The 17,594-nt window shown below is 49.3% G+C and overlaps 1 protein-coding gene and 1 long non-coding RNA gene across 4 annotated transcripts in view; one reads left to right on the top strand and one right to left on the bottom strand.

Moving 5' to 3' along the window:
- Nucleotides 1-7,643, bottom strand: part of MYO1D (myosin ID) — a 300,747-nt gene extending 293,104 nt beyond the window's left edge. Inside the window, exon 1 of one of the 3 annotated variants that reach the window (XM_075911435.2) lies at nucleotides 7,475-7,643. In XM_075911435.2, coding sequence (XP_075767550.2) covers nucleotides 7,475-7,569 — 95 coding nt within the window. In that variant the 5' untranslated portion in view covers nucleotides 7,570-7,643. The remainder of the gene's footprint in view (nucleotides 1-7,474) is intronic. The other 2 variants (XM_075911436.2, XM_075911434.2) reach the window with 2 other exon arrangements.
- Nucleotides 7,644-8,862: 1,219 nt separating this feature from the next.
- LOC142821003 (uncharacterized) lies at nucleotides 8,863-14,485 on the top strand. Its single transcript, XR_012898051.2, has 3 exons — nucleotides 8,863-8,970; nucleotides 9,304-9,437; nucleotides 14,180-14,485. It is a non-coding gene; the product is annotated as an uncharacterized LOC142821003 (long non-coding RNA).
- The last annotated feature ends 3,109 nt before the right edge of the window (nucleotides 14,486-17,594 follow it).

Here is a 17,594-nt window from a genome sequence, read left to right as displayed (position 1 = left end):
AATATACAAACTAAATATTTAACACATTTTCTCTATGCTAAGTATTCCCTAAATTAGTGTTTGTATCTGATCGTATTCGATTCAGACCACAAAATACTTTGAGATACTTTTGTAATTTTTATAATATTTTACTTGTTTTGTACATTAAAAATAGACAAAATGGGTGTTCTTCAAAATCAGCAGGAATCTGTTAGGGTACGTCTAGACTACATGCCTCTGGCAACAGAGGCATGTAGATTAGGCTACCCGGCATAGGAAAATGAAGTGGCGATTTAAATAATCGCCGCTTCATTTAAATTTACATGGCTGCCGCGCTGAGCCGGTCAGCTGTTTGTCGGCTCAGCGCGGTAGTCTGGATGTTCCGTGGTCGACATCAAAGGCATTTGTCGACCTCCCAGGTATGCCTCCTGGGATGTCGCCAGAGGCATGTAGTCTAGACGTACCCTTAATATTACATACAGAAAACTTCATAAAACTTGTAGATTGCAAACTCAAACACTCAAAAGTTATGGAATGCCAGATTTAAGGCTGCTTGGGCAGTATTAACTCTACCTCCACATGCATCCATCCACTTAAAGAGAGATGAAGTGCCTATTGGTTTGGATTACATGTTTTATAGTCTTGTAAGTTCAAAAAACACATACATAATAGATCAAGCTATTATTTAGCCTCATATGGTCCAGAAGAGACCATCATGATCATCTGCCTGACCTGTACATTGCAAGCCATAGAACTCCACTCACCCACTCCTGAAATAGACCCATAACATCTGGATGGATTACTGAAGTGCTCAATTAATAATTTACAGACTTCATGTTAAAGAGAATCCAGAATATACAGTAATTTAAAGCTGCAAATGACGCATGCCCCATGCTGCAGAGGAAGGCAAAAAAGCCAGGTCTACACTACAAACTTAGATTAACAGAAGCCGCCTCATGTCATGTCATGCATGCATCTACACTATGCCTGCCATCAACCTAACTCATCTGTAACATCAAATTCATTACTCCACCTCTGTGACAGTTGTAGCACTTCATTTGATGTCGATGGAGCAACAGAGAGGCAGTGTAGATGCAGAGTTGTGCAAGTCAACCCACTGGCCTCCAAGTGTCCCACAATTCTCTGCTATGACTGCTCTGGAGATTGTTTTCAACTCCACTGTATAGCAGCCAAATACACAGGAAACAGCCCCTTTCCTGTAAAAGCCCCAGGAGTTTTGGAATTCCCATTTCCTGTTTGATCAGCAGAGTTCATCAGGCCAGCTGATAATAGCAACTCAATGACCCAGACGTACTCCAGTCTCGAGTACACAGGAAGTTTGGATTTTATTGGTCTGCAAGGAGCATAGTCTGGATCAGGCACAACTCGATCCAGACAAAAAAAATGCAGGCATCTACAAAAAGATCAAGCAGGGCATAGCCGAGACAGGCTACACCAGGGACATACAACAGTACTGCATGAAAATCAAACAATTTCATGCGGGGAAGCAAACAATCATTTTGGTTCTGCACTACAGACATGCCACTTCTACAATGAGTTGCATGGGATTATCAGCAGCAACTCCATCAATAGCTCCCCAAACAGGGCATGGATACCTCCCAGGAGTCTGAGTCCCAGGCCATCTCAGGCAACAAGAGAAGAATGGGAGGCAGGAAATCCATTCCCCTCAAGATCCAGGGGCTATTTTTAACCCCAGAGCAGCTCAGTCAGTTGCAGGACAGCTTGGCAGCCAAGCATGCTTCGAGGAAAGACACCTCTGGTAATAGTGATAGAAATGTAGCCGTGTTAGTCTGGGGGTAGCTGAAGCAAAATGCAGGACAATGTAGCACTTTAAAGACTAACAAGATGGTTTATTAGATGATGAGCTTTCGTGGGCCAGACCCACTTCCTCAGATCAAATAGTGGAAGAAAATAGTCACAACCATATATACCAAAGGATACAATTAAAAAAATGAACACATATGAAAAGGACAAATCACATTTCAGAACAGGAGGGGGATGCGGGGGGGGGGGGGAAGGAAGGTAAGTGTCTGTGAATTGATTATATTAGAGGTGGGGAGAGTGGGATGTCTGTGAGCTAATGGTATTAGAGGTGATAATTGGGGAAGCTATCTTGGTAATGGGTAAGATAGTTTGAGTATTTGTTCATTCCTTCTCGGAGAGTGTCGAATTTTAACATGAATGACAGTTCAGAGGATTCCCTTTCAAGGGCAGATGTAAAAGGTCTTTGTAGCAGAATGCAGGTGGTTAAGTCATTGAGAGAGTGTCCCCTTTGTGGTTAAAATGGCAAGAAACTGTTTTTTCTTTGTGATCTTGTCTGATATTTGTTTTGTGGGCATTAATCCTTTGGCGAAGTGTCTGAGATGTTTGTCCAATGTACATAGCAGACGGACACTTTCGGCAGGAAATCCATTTGTCCACATATTCATTCTGCTGATACCATTATTGGACCTAACCAAGTGAGTTATAAGACCAAGAACACATATTCCTGCGCATCCAGAAATATAATTTATGCTATCATGTGCCGAAAGTGTCCGTCTGCTATGTACATTGGACAAACATCTCAAAGGTTTCTGGGGAAAGCTGCCTTATTTTTTCCCACCACAGTAGGACACTTTCACACAGCTCTCTAGTATTAACTCAGCTGGCGGCATTGTGATGTACAGAATAGTAGCATAAGAACAAGGTGGGTACCTAGATGCTTGCAGCATCTGCTCCCTTTCAGCCTGTCACCCTCAGGAGATTGATATCACGTAGGGTACATGATGTAAGTCTCATTAAAAGAGCTTGTCCCGCAAATAATACAAGATGTGATCCACCGCTCATGGCGATTTTCAGGTCCCTCTACCATGGTTTCCCTAACATGCTGGTGGTTTGGACAGCAGGTTTTGGTGTTTACCTCAGAATCTGCAATACCACCAGCAGCATTATGGTAAGGGAGGAGTAGGCTTCTTGTATTCGGTCATGGCTGCAAACACCCTCCTCCTCCTGAAGCCACTTTGGACTGGACTTGGGGAGACAACGCTGGTGCCCAGTCTACAAGCAGCATACAAGGACCATCACCCATTCTGCTGGGCCATTCTCACCATGGCTAGAACAGCAAACTTGTTCAATGAATGGACAGGGATTCTGATTATTTTCTGGCTTTTTTTACTGGACCCCAGATATGCAGAGACAATCGATGCCTTGTGTTTTGTATGCCTTACAGTGGAAAGCTTGACCTTCGGCACATCCACACTAATGGAGAGATTAGAAGATTGAAAAAAGGCTGAATGATAACACATTCACTGAGATAAGGAATGCCTCAGGTACAGGTGCTAGCGAACTCAAGAGTCTGGAGGGTTTCATAATCTGAAAACTGGACATGGAGAGCATCCCAGAAATACAAGCATAACATGCAGGATAATATGCGGTGAATTATGAAGGACCAGACAGACATGTTGGTGTCTGGTTGAATGTCAAGAAAATAGCTTACTAGACTCCCTCTGCAGCCTCTATAGAGCAGCCCACAAATATTACCCTATTTCCAACATTTCAAGAAGTGTGGGGGGGGGGGAATACACAGTATCCCATCCAATCCATACTACAAAAAGGTACTAAAACAAAAGGGGGCCATTCACAAAACCTCTGATGCAAGACTTCTGTGCTTTCAGACAAGCTGACTTGGCTTCTCCCCTCCCAATTTAATGATACCTTCTGCCTCAAGTTAAACTATATTCTTGTTCTTTCCGTTTCAGTTCTTTCAGTTTCTTTTAAGAATGAAATGTTCTGTTTATTCCATGCAGGAGGTATTGGAGGTGGGGGGAGGTACAGGGAAACTGCTGCAACAGAGAAGATAGTATGAGAAGGCACAATGCAAATAAGTGGCACACCTTACTGTGGCTCATTATGGAAACAGGCTTACAAAGCCTCTCACAGATACAGTACTCCTCGCTGGGCTCATCTTATTGTCCTGGTATTAGTAATGTTAACCAGTAAGCAGGAAGTTTACTGGTATGCTTACTGGTTACCCAGCCCTTGCCAGTTAACACCAGTGACAGCTGGCCATGATGGGCGCAAAGGGCTGGGTGGTAGGCCCCCAGTAATGGTGAAGCTAGTGGCAGGACCACATGGCTGCTGCGGGGCCAAGGAGTAGGACCTATGTCACGTTGTTGGGTTTTAATGTGAGTAGGCAGATCATTGTTGCACCAGCTAGTGTGTGTTTGCCCCAAATTTGGTGCAAAGTGGGCCATGTGAGATGTCAAATAAAAGCTTAAGGTATTTGTTCTATATTAAATAAGATAGAGGCTAGTATGACAACATGCATTGCAAATGCACAGTGAAAACATTTAAGATGAAACTTATCAAAATATTGAAAGGCCTAAATGACCAATCAGCCTGATCCACTGTTCATTTCTATTTGCTGACACCAACTGTAACCTACCTTCTTCTAAGAGGAAGGGCATAATCAAGTTTGGTATAGACTGGGATTAACTATTTTGTACTTCACCAGTAGTAACTAAAACTACTGGTATTGAACCAAACAGTAAAATGGTGTAGTAGTCAGAGCACTGAACTGGGAGAAGATCTGGGTTTCTACCTCTCACTCTGCTACTAACCTTTTCCTTGATCTTCAGCAAATCCCTTCACCTCTCCTCCTTTGTGAAGCACTTTGAAACACTATTATTTAACCACCTTTATTTTGTCTTTTGGCCTCTTATTGACTTTAAATTCTATTTCTCCAGACTGCACTTTAAGGAACAGAGTTCAGATCTCAAGAACTGCAAGAAATTATCTTAAACAAAATTACTTAACCTCCCTGTTTTATATAAAGTTTCTCAGAGATAATGTATAAAAGATGATCATGATTCATACAGAATGGTTGGAAGGCCAAACTCAAACCTGATACAGGCAGTCCCCGGGTTACATGGACCCAACTTACATCAGATCCCTACTTACAAACAGGGTGAGGCAACCCCGCACTAGATGCTTCCCCCCAGCAGACCAGGGAGACGCAAAGCTAGCACACACTTCCCCCCCCCCCTCCCCCAGCAGACTAGGGAGACGCGGAGTGGCTTTTCTCAGCAGACACCTCAGCTTGAGAATAAAAGGACTGAGGGAAGTGAGGTGTGGGAGAATAAAACTGAGCTCTGGAGAAATGTTTGGCTACAGTTTCTCCTACAATATGTACCAGTTCCGACTTACATACAAATTCAACTTAAGAACAAACCTACAGTCCCTATCTTGTACGTAACCCGGGGACTGCCTGTATTTCCTATCTTTTGAGGGCTGAATTTTGCAATTAAAGCTATTTTAGTGTAGTTTGCATATTTTAAAAAAACTAAAATTTTATAAGTAAAAAATGAATGTTGTGTGTCATGTAGCCACATCTTCAGGTGTTCATAAGGTTGGAACTCTGAACCTTCAGCATAACATCACAGACAGTTACCACTTGTATGCCAGCACTTACTATGTTAGCTGGCAGAGCAGAAGACTTAGTGCAAGATGGTGGGTGCATAAGTTGCACTACCATGTCCCAAGATCCAGAAGAGAGATCTAAGGAGGCCCTGTGAATCTCTGGAACTTGTTGGTGAGATGACAACCAGGACAGAAGCAAACCTCACTCAAATTCATGGAAAGGAGTAAGGTGCATTCCCACCCCAAAGCTGTCTCTGTCTAGACTAGGGATGTGAAAGGTTAACCAGTAATTAACACCTTTAATGGATGATGCTTACCAATTCTGGTTAACCAGTGAGAGCTGAAGCAGCTCCTCACCCGGCGGGCGCAGGCAGCGCGCTGCTCTAGCTCCAGTCAGCGTGCTGCTCTAGCTGCGCAGGGACCGCAGTTCATAGCCCCAACACCTGGATCAGCCCATCAGCAGCAGCCCTGGGTGCTTCACAGGCAGGGGTTGCTCCAGCCAGGCTGGAGTGGCCTCCCACCCCCTTCCTCTTTAATCAGTTAAGGGATTAAACATCATGTTTAAGGTGTTAACCAAACAAACAGGATTTAACATCCCTACTCTAGACTCCATTATGTTTAGAAGGTGCAACAAATCTGAAATGTCTCCCAATATCCCCCTAGCTGCAGAGATGAGTTCTAACTTCACAAAGTCTCTTCCTGACTTTCACAGAGGGTCTTTGCAACACTGCTCCTCCCACAGTCTCATTTTGGGTGCTCCTCTACTCCAACACATCCAGTGGTTCTGCAGATAATTTAATTCTGCTACTGCTTAGGATGCTGACACTGATCGAGTATGCTGTTGCCAGCAGGATTCTTAACAGCTTTATTAACAAAGGCCCTGTCAACTCATTCTGCAGCTGCCGGAGGAGAGCTGTGAGCAGCCACAAATGTGAGTTGAACACCAGAGAAGAGACAACTTTAGTTTGACACTGACCCACGGAAACCCAGTGGGGCGCAACTCTTGGAGCACTGGCTTCGGAGTCAGGAATTTCCTTAATGGTGGCTTTGACAGTGTCCTGCTGGGACTAGGGGCGAGTCCTAGTCGCTTCCCACCGGGATTCCTGCCCCTGCGGACCGGGGCGCGCTCTGCCTGCGCACGGGGAGCAGCGAGCGGGCTGCGTTTGCAAAGCGAAGGCGAAGCGCTCTGAAGTCGCGTGCGGGGGAGGGGGGGGGCAGACTCGCTCCCCAGGCTCGCGGACCCGGGGCGGGGCGGGGCGGGCCGGCAGCTCGGACACCTGCACGCGGTGCCCGGCGGGGGGGGGCGCGTCCCGGGGCGGGCACTGACAGGCAGATGCTGAGGGCGGGAGACTCACGGGCCGCCCCCCCAAGGCCCCCACACAGCGCCCCCCGGCTACTGACCCCCCGGCTACTGACCCCCCCGGCCCCCACACAGCGCCCCCCCGGCTACTGACCCCCCCGGCCCCACACAGCGCCCCCCCCGGCTACTGACCCCCCCCCCCCCACACAGCGCCCCCCCCCGGCTACTGACCCCCCCCCCGGCTACTGACCCCCCCCCCGGCCCCCACACAGCGCCCCCCCCGGCTACTGACCCCCCCGGCCCCCACACAGCACCCCCCGCGGCTACTGACCCCCCCGGCTACTGACCCCCCGGCCCCCACACAGCGCCCCCCGCGGCTACTGACCCCCCCCCGGCCCCCACACGGCGGCCCCCCCGGCTACTGACCCCCCCGGCTACTGACCCCCCCGGCCCCCACACAGCGCCCCCCGGCTACTGACCCCCCCGGCCCCCACACAGCGCCCCCCCCGGCTACTGACCCCCCCGGCCCCCACACAGCGCCCCCCCCGGCTACTGACCCCCCCGGCTACTGACCCCCCCGGCCCCCACACAGCGCCCCCCCGGCTACTGACCCCCCCCCGGCCCCAACACAGCGCCCCCCCCGGCTACTGACCCCCCCCCCGGCCCCCACACAGCGCCCCCCCGGCTACTGACCCCCCCAGCACCAGTCCCCCACCCCCACACAGCGGCGTCCCGGGGCGGGCGCTGAGGCCGGGAGCCCCCCGGGACCCCCCCTACCGCAGCCGCAGGTTGGCCATGAAGTCGGGCATGGAGACCGAGTCCAGCAGCACGAAGTCCGCCTTGCCGAACTCCAGGCTCTCCTGCTCCGCCATGGCGCCGCGCGATCCTTGCCGCCGCCCCGCCTCACCTGGGGCGCGCGGAGCCCGCCAGGAGCGGGCGGGGCCTGCCCGGGGTGGAGCGGCGCGCGCCCCGCCCCTCGCGCGCCACGCCCCGCCCCGCCGGTCCGCCACGGCCCCGCAGCGCCCCCTGCAGGCTGCGGCTCCCGCGCTCCCCGGCCTGGGCCCCAGCGCCCCTCACGGGGTCCCCCGCCCCAGCGCCCACAGTGCTGGGGGGACCCATACTCAGGACCCCACAGTAGGGTGCTAGATCCCACAGCCCACAGGGGACCCCAGCACCCTGCATTGGGAAACTGGATCCCTCAGCCCCAGGAGAACCCCATTCCAGAGCCCCACATCAGAGAGCTGAATCCTACAGTCCGTGAATAAGGAAAAGTTATTTACTTGTTCCCAAAACATAAGAGCTAGGGGTCAGCAAATGAAATTAATAGGTAGCAGGTTTAAAACCAAAGGAAGTTTTTCTTCACTCAGTGTACAGTCAACCTGTGGAACTCCTTGCCAGAGGAGGTTGTGAAGACCAGGACTTTAATAGGGTTTAAAAAAGAGCTAGGTAAATTCACAGCGATTAGGTCCATCAATGGCTATTAGCCAGGATGGATAGCAATGGTGTCCCTAGCCTGTTTGTCAGAGGCTGGAAATGGGCAACAGGAGTGGGCTCATTTGATGATTCCCTGTTCTGTTCACTCCCTCTGGGGCATCTGGCATTGGCTACTGTCAGAAGATGGGATACTGGGCTAGATGGACCTTTGGTCTGACCCAGTGCTGCTGTTCTTATGTACTTATGTGAATCCCGGTGACTCAGAGGACCCCCACCTCCAACATACTTTGGAGACATGTCCAGAAATTCTAACAAGCCAGCAAAGACTTGTTTACCTATTGATTTTAGCATGACTGCTCATGAAAACTTTGGAGGTGGCTGAGTTAGTCTGTACAGGAAAAAACAACAAATGGTCTGGCAGCACTTTATAGACTAACAAAATGTGTAGATGGGATCATGAGCTTTCATGGGCACAGCCCACTTCTTCAGTCACCTGAAGAAGTGGGCTGTGCCCACAAAAGCTCATGATCCCATCGACCTGTTTTGTTAGTCTATAAAGTGCTACCAGACCATTTGTTGTTTTTTACTCATGAAAAGTTAAACGTGTGTAAATCTGATATTGGAGCTACCATCTCTTTAATTGAAATCAGGGTCTTTAGGCTGGCATGAAATCTGCAGGTGAAGCCAATGAGCCAATAAGACAAGCTATGCTATCTCATTGGTCTCTGTAGAGGTATCTGTTCCATTATAAGCAGTGCAGTGCCCTGGCAAGGGCTAGGAGTGCCTTTAGTAGTACTAGTTCTACTTTTTTTAAAAAAAACCAGTGCTGGGCCTGTCAGGTAAGGCATGGTAGTTATACAAAATGTCCTGTTTGCAATTGTGTTATAATTTTTATCTGTAGGATGAGTGCTTTCCCAGAGCCTACCTAGTAATGTGACTTGCTATTTGTTGTCTTTCTAAAGATCTGAAACTCTGGGGGGGAGGTGTACCTTTTTAACTACTAGGTCTATGTGGAAGTGTAAACCTGTATAAAAAGGCTCCACAAAGAGCTCAGTCAATTGTGCTGTCCCAGCTGCCCACTTGTCACTTTGCTGGCAGGATTGAGGGGGCCTTGAGTCTGTCAATAAGCTTGTAAATGCCCTTCTTCCTCTTTGTGATCTTTAACACAACAGCTGAGATGCAGCTTCCTCCTGTTCCCTGCCCAAGGAAGCCAAACTGTGACTGGGGAGATGCTCTGGCTGTCAGGCTCTACAGTAGTAAAAGGAAGGTGGGTTACTCCACCTACATATATAAAGTCCTAAAGCAAGTAAGTCCTGATTCTACTTGTGCTACAGTAAGTGCTTAAAGCAAAATGTTGCCTTGGTGCTTAGTGTGATAATTCAAACAGTCCCTCCCACTTTAGCTGCTCAGTGTTCTTGGCAAGCATGGCTGGCCTATGTTAGGCACTAGTGGTTACAGCTGTGTGACTGAGACCTGCTCGGAGCAGGGTAACAGTATTTTTGACCTCTCCTTTAACAAGCTGCAGGAGCTTTCTCTGTACCAGGGCTCCAATGCCACTTATGATTGTCTTTGCATTGCTGCAGTGTAAGGAAGGTTTTGGCTAGGATCCTGATAATATGACCTGTTATGGTTACTTAGCCTCTAAGACATGCTTCCTAAGCAGCAGGCAGCTGGAGAAATGTAGGAGTGACTGTCATATTTGCCTGGCTGTGTTAATTGTCCTACCCATAATACACCAGAGTCCCTCCTTCTGGGGAGCACAAAGCCATTACCAGCTACTTGTGCTGCTGCTTTCCCTTAAAAGACTGTAACCCTTGTGTCTAAAACATGTCAGTGGCCTGTGTCTGGATATGATGTTGCTGCTTACTTCCAGGGGCACCCAACCAATGCTGGGAGGTGGGGAGCACAGCATCTTGCTCAGTCTTTGTAATGTGACAGGAGATCTGGGTACACCGCTGTGAGGGTCCAATCAGGGCAAATTGTTTAGAACCAGGGCTACTTACAGAGGACCCTAGTCCGGGGCTGTAAGGCACCAAACCAGACACACCCAGCACTTCAGCTGCTACCCTGGCCAACAAGAAGCCTCACAAGCAAATCCCCCCAGTGTTTCATGTGCCCCACCTAACAAGTGAGAGGTTATAATGTGCTTAAAAGAAGCACCTAGGCTCTCTTTCAGGGGGATAAGGCAACATGCTGAATTTATTAAACATACCTAGATCGATCAATACTTACTACATGCATGATACATTACACTCATGCTCTCATACAAGCACAAACTATCTTGTTGTTACCAAAAGTTGCTCTCCCTAACTGCACGGGCCAGGTGAGTTAGATGGGGGAGGGCTGGAGCTGGGCTTCTGCCAATCAGGATCAATGCTCCCATGTTGAAAACACACAAACCCAGGGTCCCTCTGCAATATGCCTCTCATTTATCCCTCTGAAGCAGCCTTAAAGGCAAGGTGATGACTAATTGGCTGCATGAAAGAGTTCTTCCAAGGGCAGGTACTTGTTGCTTGACTCCCAAGGTGTCTCTGTCCAGTCTTCTTAATGAGATCACTTTACAGGTATTGTCTTAGATCTGGCTCCCAGACCTTCTCCACCCTTGCAACTGCTGCTGGAGGTGCTCACCTTCCATTCTCCATTCACACCTCATTCATTTCAACAGGACAATCAAGGGAACGGGAGAGCTAAAGACATTTTTCTTACAAGATTTATATATAAAAAGGAAAGTTTCCCTTAATACAAAGTTATAGGAGAAATGTTAGATTCCATGAGAACTCTTAACAAAGATATATCTAAAAGGACAAGATATGAGAGAATATTATAGGGGTTTAGCCACAATAACCCACCTCCCTTCAGAAACCTCAGCACTTCCTGTGCCCTATCTTACACAGGTGAGAGGTTATAACCCATCTTACCAACTCTGAACAGGTTCTCCTGGTTACAAAGGACCAGCCATAGTCCCAGGTCAACTTATACCTTAGGTCTTGCCCAAAAGAGCCTGCTGGGCCAATCCTCTAGAATCTAAAGGTTTTTAATAAAAAAGAGAAGGTTGTGAGTAGGGTTGTTAAAGCATGTTACATACTTCAGTCACCAAGCTCATGATGCAGGCTGTTAGCAGAGATGGAACAAATTGCCAGCTTGAATGTCTCTAGTGTACATCCTGAGTTGGGATGGGTCAACGCTCCTTCCTGCCTTTGTCCATAGCCAAGGTGTTTCTGAAGTCAGAGCAGGAGTGAAGCCCAAAATGGAGGCACCCCAGTATTCTTATAACCTTGCCCATGTGAAGGGAAATCCATTGTTCTCCTGAGATGCTGCCTCAAATGGAGCTGATTCATCATGTCTTTTTCAGGCAAGGAGACCTGGGGTACCAGATGTGCCCTCCTTAGGCAAGGGATCATTGTGTGCTCCTCAGGTGTAAATGGGCAACACTTAAGAGCCATTGTCCATGCAGCATTCACTGGGCTGCCACCCCTCACAGTAGGGCTGTGTCTAAACTGGTGCGATCTTGTGCAAAAACTTGCTGCCTGGCTATGCTGGCTGCATGTTCTTGTGCAAGTAAACTGACATTCTAACGTATGAAATCAGGGCTGCTTGCACCAGAACTCTGACATTCCTGCTCAGGAATAAGCCCTTTTGTGCAACTCTTCTTGCGTAGGAGGCCTGTGTAGACAGGCAACATGAATTTCTTGCACAAGAAAGCCCTATGGTTAAAATGGTCATCAGAGCTTTCTTGCTCAAGAGAGCATCTACACTGGCAAGGATGCTTTTGTGCAAGAGCATCCTTGCCAGTGTAGACTTTCCTGTGCAACTACTTTAATGCAAGAACTCTTGTGCTAAAGAGGTTTTGTGCAAGATCACACCAATGTAGATGTAGCCTAGGTGGGGTGACACCTACCACTTAAGAGCCTTTGGTGAGGGACCCTGTCAAAGGCTTCCTGGAAATCTAAGTATACGATAGCCACTGGATTCCCCCTTGTCCACATGTTTAAACCCCTCCCAAAGAACTCTAGCAGATTAGTAAGGCATGATTTTTCCCCTTACAGAAACCATGTTGATGTCCCTAACCAATTTTATTCATCCGTATGTCAATTTTATTCTCTACTATAGCGTCAACTAATTTGCCAGGTACTGATGTCAGATTTAACACTCTGTAATTGCCAGGATCACTTCTAGAGTCTTTTTTAAAGATTGGCATCACATTAGCGATCTTCTAGCCATTAGGTATGGAAGCTGATTTAAAGGATAAGTTTCAAACAACCATTCCACAATTTCCCATTTGAGTTTTCAGAACTCTTGGGTGAATGCCATCTGGTAACAGTAACAAGTAACTGGGAAGTTTATCAATTTGTTCCAAAACCTCCTCTAATGACACCTCAATCTGGGACAATTCCTCAGATCTGTCACCAAAAGAATGGCTTAGGTTTGACAATCTCCCCCAATATCTTCAGCCATGAAGACTGAAGCAAAGAATTCATTTAGCTTCTCCGCAATGACCTTATTGTCTGAGGGCTCCTGTAGCATCTCGATCATCCAAGGCCCCCACTGGTTGATTAGCCTGCTTCTGATGTACTTAAACATTTTACTATTACTCTTTGAGGTTTTGGCTAGCTGTTCTTCAAATTCCTTTTTGGCTTTTCTAATATTTGTACACTTAATTTGACCAAGTTTGCTTTCTATTTTCCTCACTAGGGCTGTCTAGACTACATCCCTCTTTCAACAGAGGGATGTAAATTAGTTACTTTGAAATTGCAAATGAAGCAGGGGTTTAAATATACTGGGCTTCATTTGCATAATGCCGCTCTTTCGAACACCGATTCTTTCAAAATAGTGTTGTCTAGACACAGTTCTGTCAAACAGCAGGCTTTTTCCTCACTCTTTTTTGAGTACAGGAGCTTTCAAAAGCCTGCCATCTTCGACAGAACTGTGTCTAGACCAGTTTTACTTTTGAAATGGTGCTTTTTGAAAGTGCCATTACACAATTATGTAAATGAAGCATGGGATATTTAAATCCCTGCTTCATTTGCAATTTTGAAGTGTCTAGACTACATCCCTCTTTCAGAGGGATGTAAATTAGACACAGCATAGGATTTGACTTCTACTTTTTAAAACATGTCTCTGCTGCTTGTACCTGGTTAAGCCACAGTGGCACTTTTTTGGTTCTCTTACTGTACTAAATTTGGGGTATACATTTAAGTTGGGCCCCTCTGTCTTTGAAAAGTTTCCATGGAGCTTGCTGAAATTTTACTTTTGTCGCTGTACCTTTTAATTTGTTTCGTTTCTGAAATTGAGTGTTGGGCTGCTGGGGTTTCCCACCGCAGGGATGTTAAATTTTATTACATTATGACTATTTCCAAGCAGTCCAGTTAGTTATACTTGAACCAGATCCTGTGCTCCAACACCAGTTTGGGTGGGTCACCTGAATTAACTATCCATAACTCCAAGAGCTGCTTTGTTAAAGTTAAGAAGGTTGCTGAATGTTGCTTCATTTCCTTTCTCTGGAAGGGTATCAAAATTAAAGCACACACCTTAACTTTCCATTTCATGGCCTAACTCCACATGGAGGTGGCAACAGGCCTCGTAAATACTACAAACCCTTTTCCATAGCTTGGAAACCCTGCCACTTCCTGTGCAGTCAGGAATCAGGCTGTAAAAACTTATCTGCCATCTCATGCAGGAGATCAGACTCACTGCAGTGATCCCCTATGGCTACCAAAATCTATGGAAGTTCTCAAAACTAGTTTCCCTAACAAAGCTGCTGTGCCTTGGAGGGTTATGATTTTCATGGCCAAGTTGTGTGCTGTAGGCTTTCGTGCACTCAAGCCTTACTTTTATACTCTGGAGGAGTATCAGCCAGTGGCGAACACCCTTCATTTGCATGTACGGCAGCTCTGTTGGTGTGTGGAAGCCAGGTGTTCAGAATCCCCGGTTCCTGTTAGCCTGCACTAGCAGCAAGATGTCTTAGGGCTAGTGGTGCATTGCTGAACATGCAGTGAATTGGTGCACTTCTGAATAAATGACCTGTCACGGCTGTTCCTTCTCTGCCAGACTCCTCAAGTCTCAGGGGTCTCCTGCTGGGTTGCTGATGTCTTAAATTCTCTGGACAAACCACAACTGTTCGGGAAAGTTGCCTTGGAAGCTGCCAGGTTGTCTCTCTACAACAAGAGAAGCCTCATGACCTGCAGGGAGGTCCATGCTGCAATGAAGTTGGTGCTTCTGCATGAGCTCTCCAAGCAAGACAGGTGTGAGACCATCAAAGCTGTCGCCAAGTCTGTTGGCTGTAAATGAACTTTTATATTGTATGACTTTTAATGCTTGTGAAGGATGAACATATAATAAAGTATTGGAACTCTGGCTGCTTTGTGAGGGTCAGTTACTGAACTGTTTCTTCAGTTGAGGCAGGAGGTATTCCAGTACTGGGGATGCTAGTTGGGTAGTCAACTCCTCACAAGCATAAGCTCATCAGGTAGCCAAATGGAACAAGTAGTCAAGAACTCCCTGCTACCTCACTTCCCTGCTGCCTCTATGAGGGTGGGGGCAGGACCAGAAGCCACTTCTGCCTGTGCCCCCTTTGCTGCCTCTATTGGGGGGGGGGGAGGGGGAAGGTAGGGAGGCTGCTTTACCAGCCTCCCCAGGCCTAGGCACCAGGAAAGCTGCAGAGGTGCCATGTGTGCCCTCCACCTCTGGCATCCAGCAACAAATAACACTTGCCCCGTCCATGCAAGATCCACTCTGCTGTCCAGGAGAGGACATGCCACTGGCTTTCCTGGCAGTATGCTGGGCCTGCCCCTTGCCATTCTAGCAACCTAACATGGTGAGGCAAGTGAAGTGGAAAATCCTGAGTGGCTCTAAATAGGGTGAAGGAGTCAGCAGAGGAACTTCCTCACTCACTGTTGGCAGCTGCCTGTCCAAGCGACTTGGAGAAATCCCGCTGCTTAAGTTTGTCACTGCTGAGAGGAGGCAGCTGTTGCTTTGCAGCCCTGGGACCTGCATGAGGACTCACTGCTGGGGGGATGGAAGACTTTAGCCAAATAACTAATCAATAGTCAATGCAAATTGTATTACTAATTGCCTTAACTGATAAGGGAGCTTCTGCCTTTGAAGTGTAAACAGTCCCCCTTGCTACATGTCAAAGGTGACAGTGTTAAGGCAGTGGTCCCCTAACATGGTGCCCACGGGGCATTTGTGTGCCCCTGCCAAGTGCTCAGGGCTAGTCCCGCCCCAGGCGCATGTGCCGTGCCAGCCCCAGGTGTGCTGCGCATACATGGCCCTGGGCACATGAGGAGGAGGAGGGGTGGGGGTGTGTGCAGGCCCTGGGCACACAGCTGGGGGGAGTGCTGGCCCCAGCTGTGTGGCAAATTGGCTTCCCCGCCCTGGGTGTGCAGCTATGGGGGGGTGGCAGCCCCCAGCACACAGTTCTGGAGGGTGCCAGCCTCAGACTTGCAGCGAATGGGTGGCTTCACTGTGGCCACGTGGTGCTTGGGGTTGCTAGTCCCAGGCATGTGGCTCATGGGGGTGTGGTGTATGTGCAGCCCCGCCCCTAGGTGCGCATGTGTCCCCACCCTCTGGTGCCTGGCAGGCAAATGGCTCTGCCCCCTGGTGCCTGGCAGCTCCAAATGGTTGGGGAGCATGGGGCCACCAGGGGTCTTGCTGGCCCTGTGGTCCCACAGCAGCATCACAGGGTGAGCTGGGGGGTCCCCAGCTGACCCCAAGCTCCACACAGCTCTGCTGCTTTGAAGCACTCCCTTCTCTTCTCCCTCCCTCTCCTGCTGCCTCCTTCTGATGGAGGTAGGAAGGGGACAGGGCAGCAACTAGTCATCACATCTCTAGCTGCTCTAAGGCTGAAGGGTTCTAGCAGGGCTGGCCCACAATATTTTGGCACCTGAGGCAGGGAGCTCAAATGATGCCCCCTCACTTGGGCCAAGAGTTTAAAAGGTCTCCTGTGCCCTCCAGCACAGCACCATCCCTGTGCACCTAGAGCAGAGACAATATAGATCAGTGGTCCCCAACCTTTTCAGGTTGGCAGGTGCCAGGGGGCGTGGCTGTTCACCCGCCAGGGGGCGGGGCCCCCTCCATAGCCACACGCCCGGGGAAGGTGCCAGGGGCCGGGGCACGTGCGGCGCCAGAGCCGGCAAGGGTACGCGCGGCGCCCCCGGGGCCGGCACCTGCCAGCCCAGATTGCTCCGCGGGTGCATGTAAAGAGCCTGGCGGGCGCCATGGCGCCTGCGGGCACCGGGTTGGGGACCACGGATATAGATGCACCAGCAGCAGAACAACTTTCTACACTTTGGGTCCTACTGGCACCTCTTCTCTTCCCCCCCCCCCTTCCCCCCCCCCACCACCTCACACACAGTCTGGCACCGGAGGCGGCTGCCTCAGTTGGCCTCATGGTAGGGCCAGCCCTGGCTTCAAGTGCGTTGTGAAGGTCGACTGAGGGCTTGCTCCAGCAGGCAGCCTCTCCAGAATAAGGGATTGTGACTCCAAACTGCTCAAGTCATTGTGGAGTCAGCTTGCCTGGGGCCACTTGGAGGAAGGGGCTGTGCCCAACTTTCATCCTTCAATCGCCATTGGGGCCGCTCCAAGCTCTGTAGACCAGGCCTGGAAACATGGGATCTCCCTAAGCCTGAGCCCCCGGTAGTCAGTCCTGCTGGAGCAGGTGCTCTGGTGCCACCCACTATAGGGCTATGTCTACACTCGTGGCTTCTTGTGCAAGTAATATGCAAATGAGGGTAAGTGTGGAATATTGCCGAGCCTCATTTGCATACCTAGTGAGCCACTTTTTTTTTTCTCCCCCAGAAGAGGCTCTTGCACGAGATGTACCATCTACACTGCCCCTTCTTGCGCCAGAAAAGCCCTCTTGTGCAATGCCGTTACACATTACTTTTCAGGAAGACCGGCGTTGAGCAAGAGGGTTTTTCTTGCGCAAGAGGGGGCAGTGTAGATGCTGCTCCTTGCACAAGAGCCTCTTCTGCAAAAATGGTGGCTCATCAGGTATGCAAATGAGGCTCAGCAATATTCCACGCTTAGCCTCATTTGCATATTACTTGCATGAGAAGCCGCAAGTGTAGACATAGCCTAGGTGTCCAACCTGCCCTTGGACTGAAAGCTCCCTGGAGCATGGAGTGGCTGTGTTGTCCACACCGCACCTAGCACCCTGGGCTAGAGCCTCGGCCTCCAAGGTGTGACGTGAAGCAGATGCCTAGATGCTGGGCAGTGCCTGCAGTGGTGCATGGGGTCAGCTTACAGGGCTGCACAGCATGCTTCCTGTCTGATGCCCCCTCTAGCAGGGGTGGCTGTGGCCGGGGTAGGGGGCCATTCACTATTGGCCTTTGCTAGGTGTGCGAGTACTAATGGTGGCTTTTATCCAGCACGTGGAACCTTTCTCACAGTCTGCTGAGCATCAGCCACTCCTTTGGTCTGACCCATGCACCCTAACGGCAGCCAACTTGCTTGGCCACGTGGA

This window comes from Pelodiscus sinensis, chromosome 29 (genome assembly GCF_052426305.1).
Source record: "Pelodiscus sinensis isolate ZL-2025 chromosome 29, ASM5242630v1, whole genome shotgun sequence".
Classification (NCBI taxonomy): Eukaryota; Metazoa; Chordata; order Testudines; family Trionychidae; genus Pelodiscus; species Pelodiscus sinensis.
This window is presented reverse-complemented; position numbering and strand designations above follow the sequence as displayed.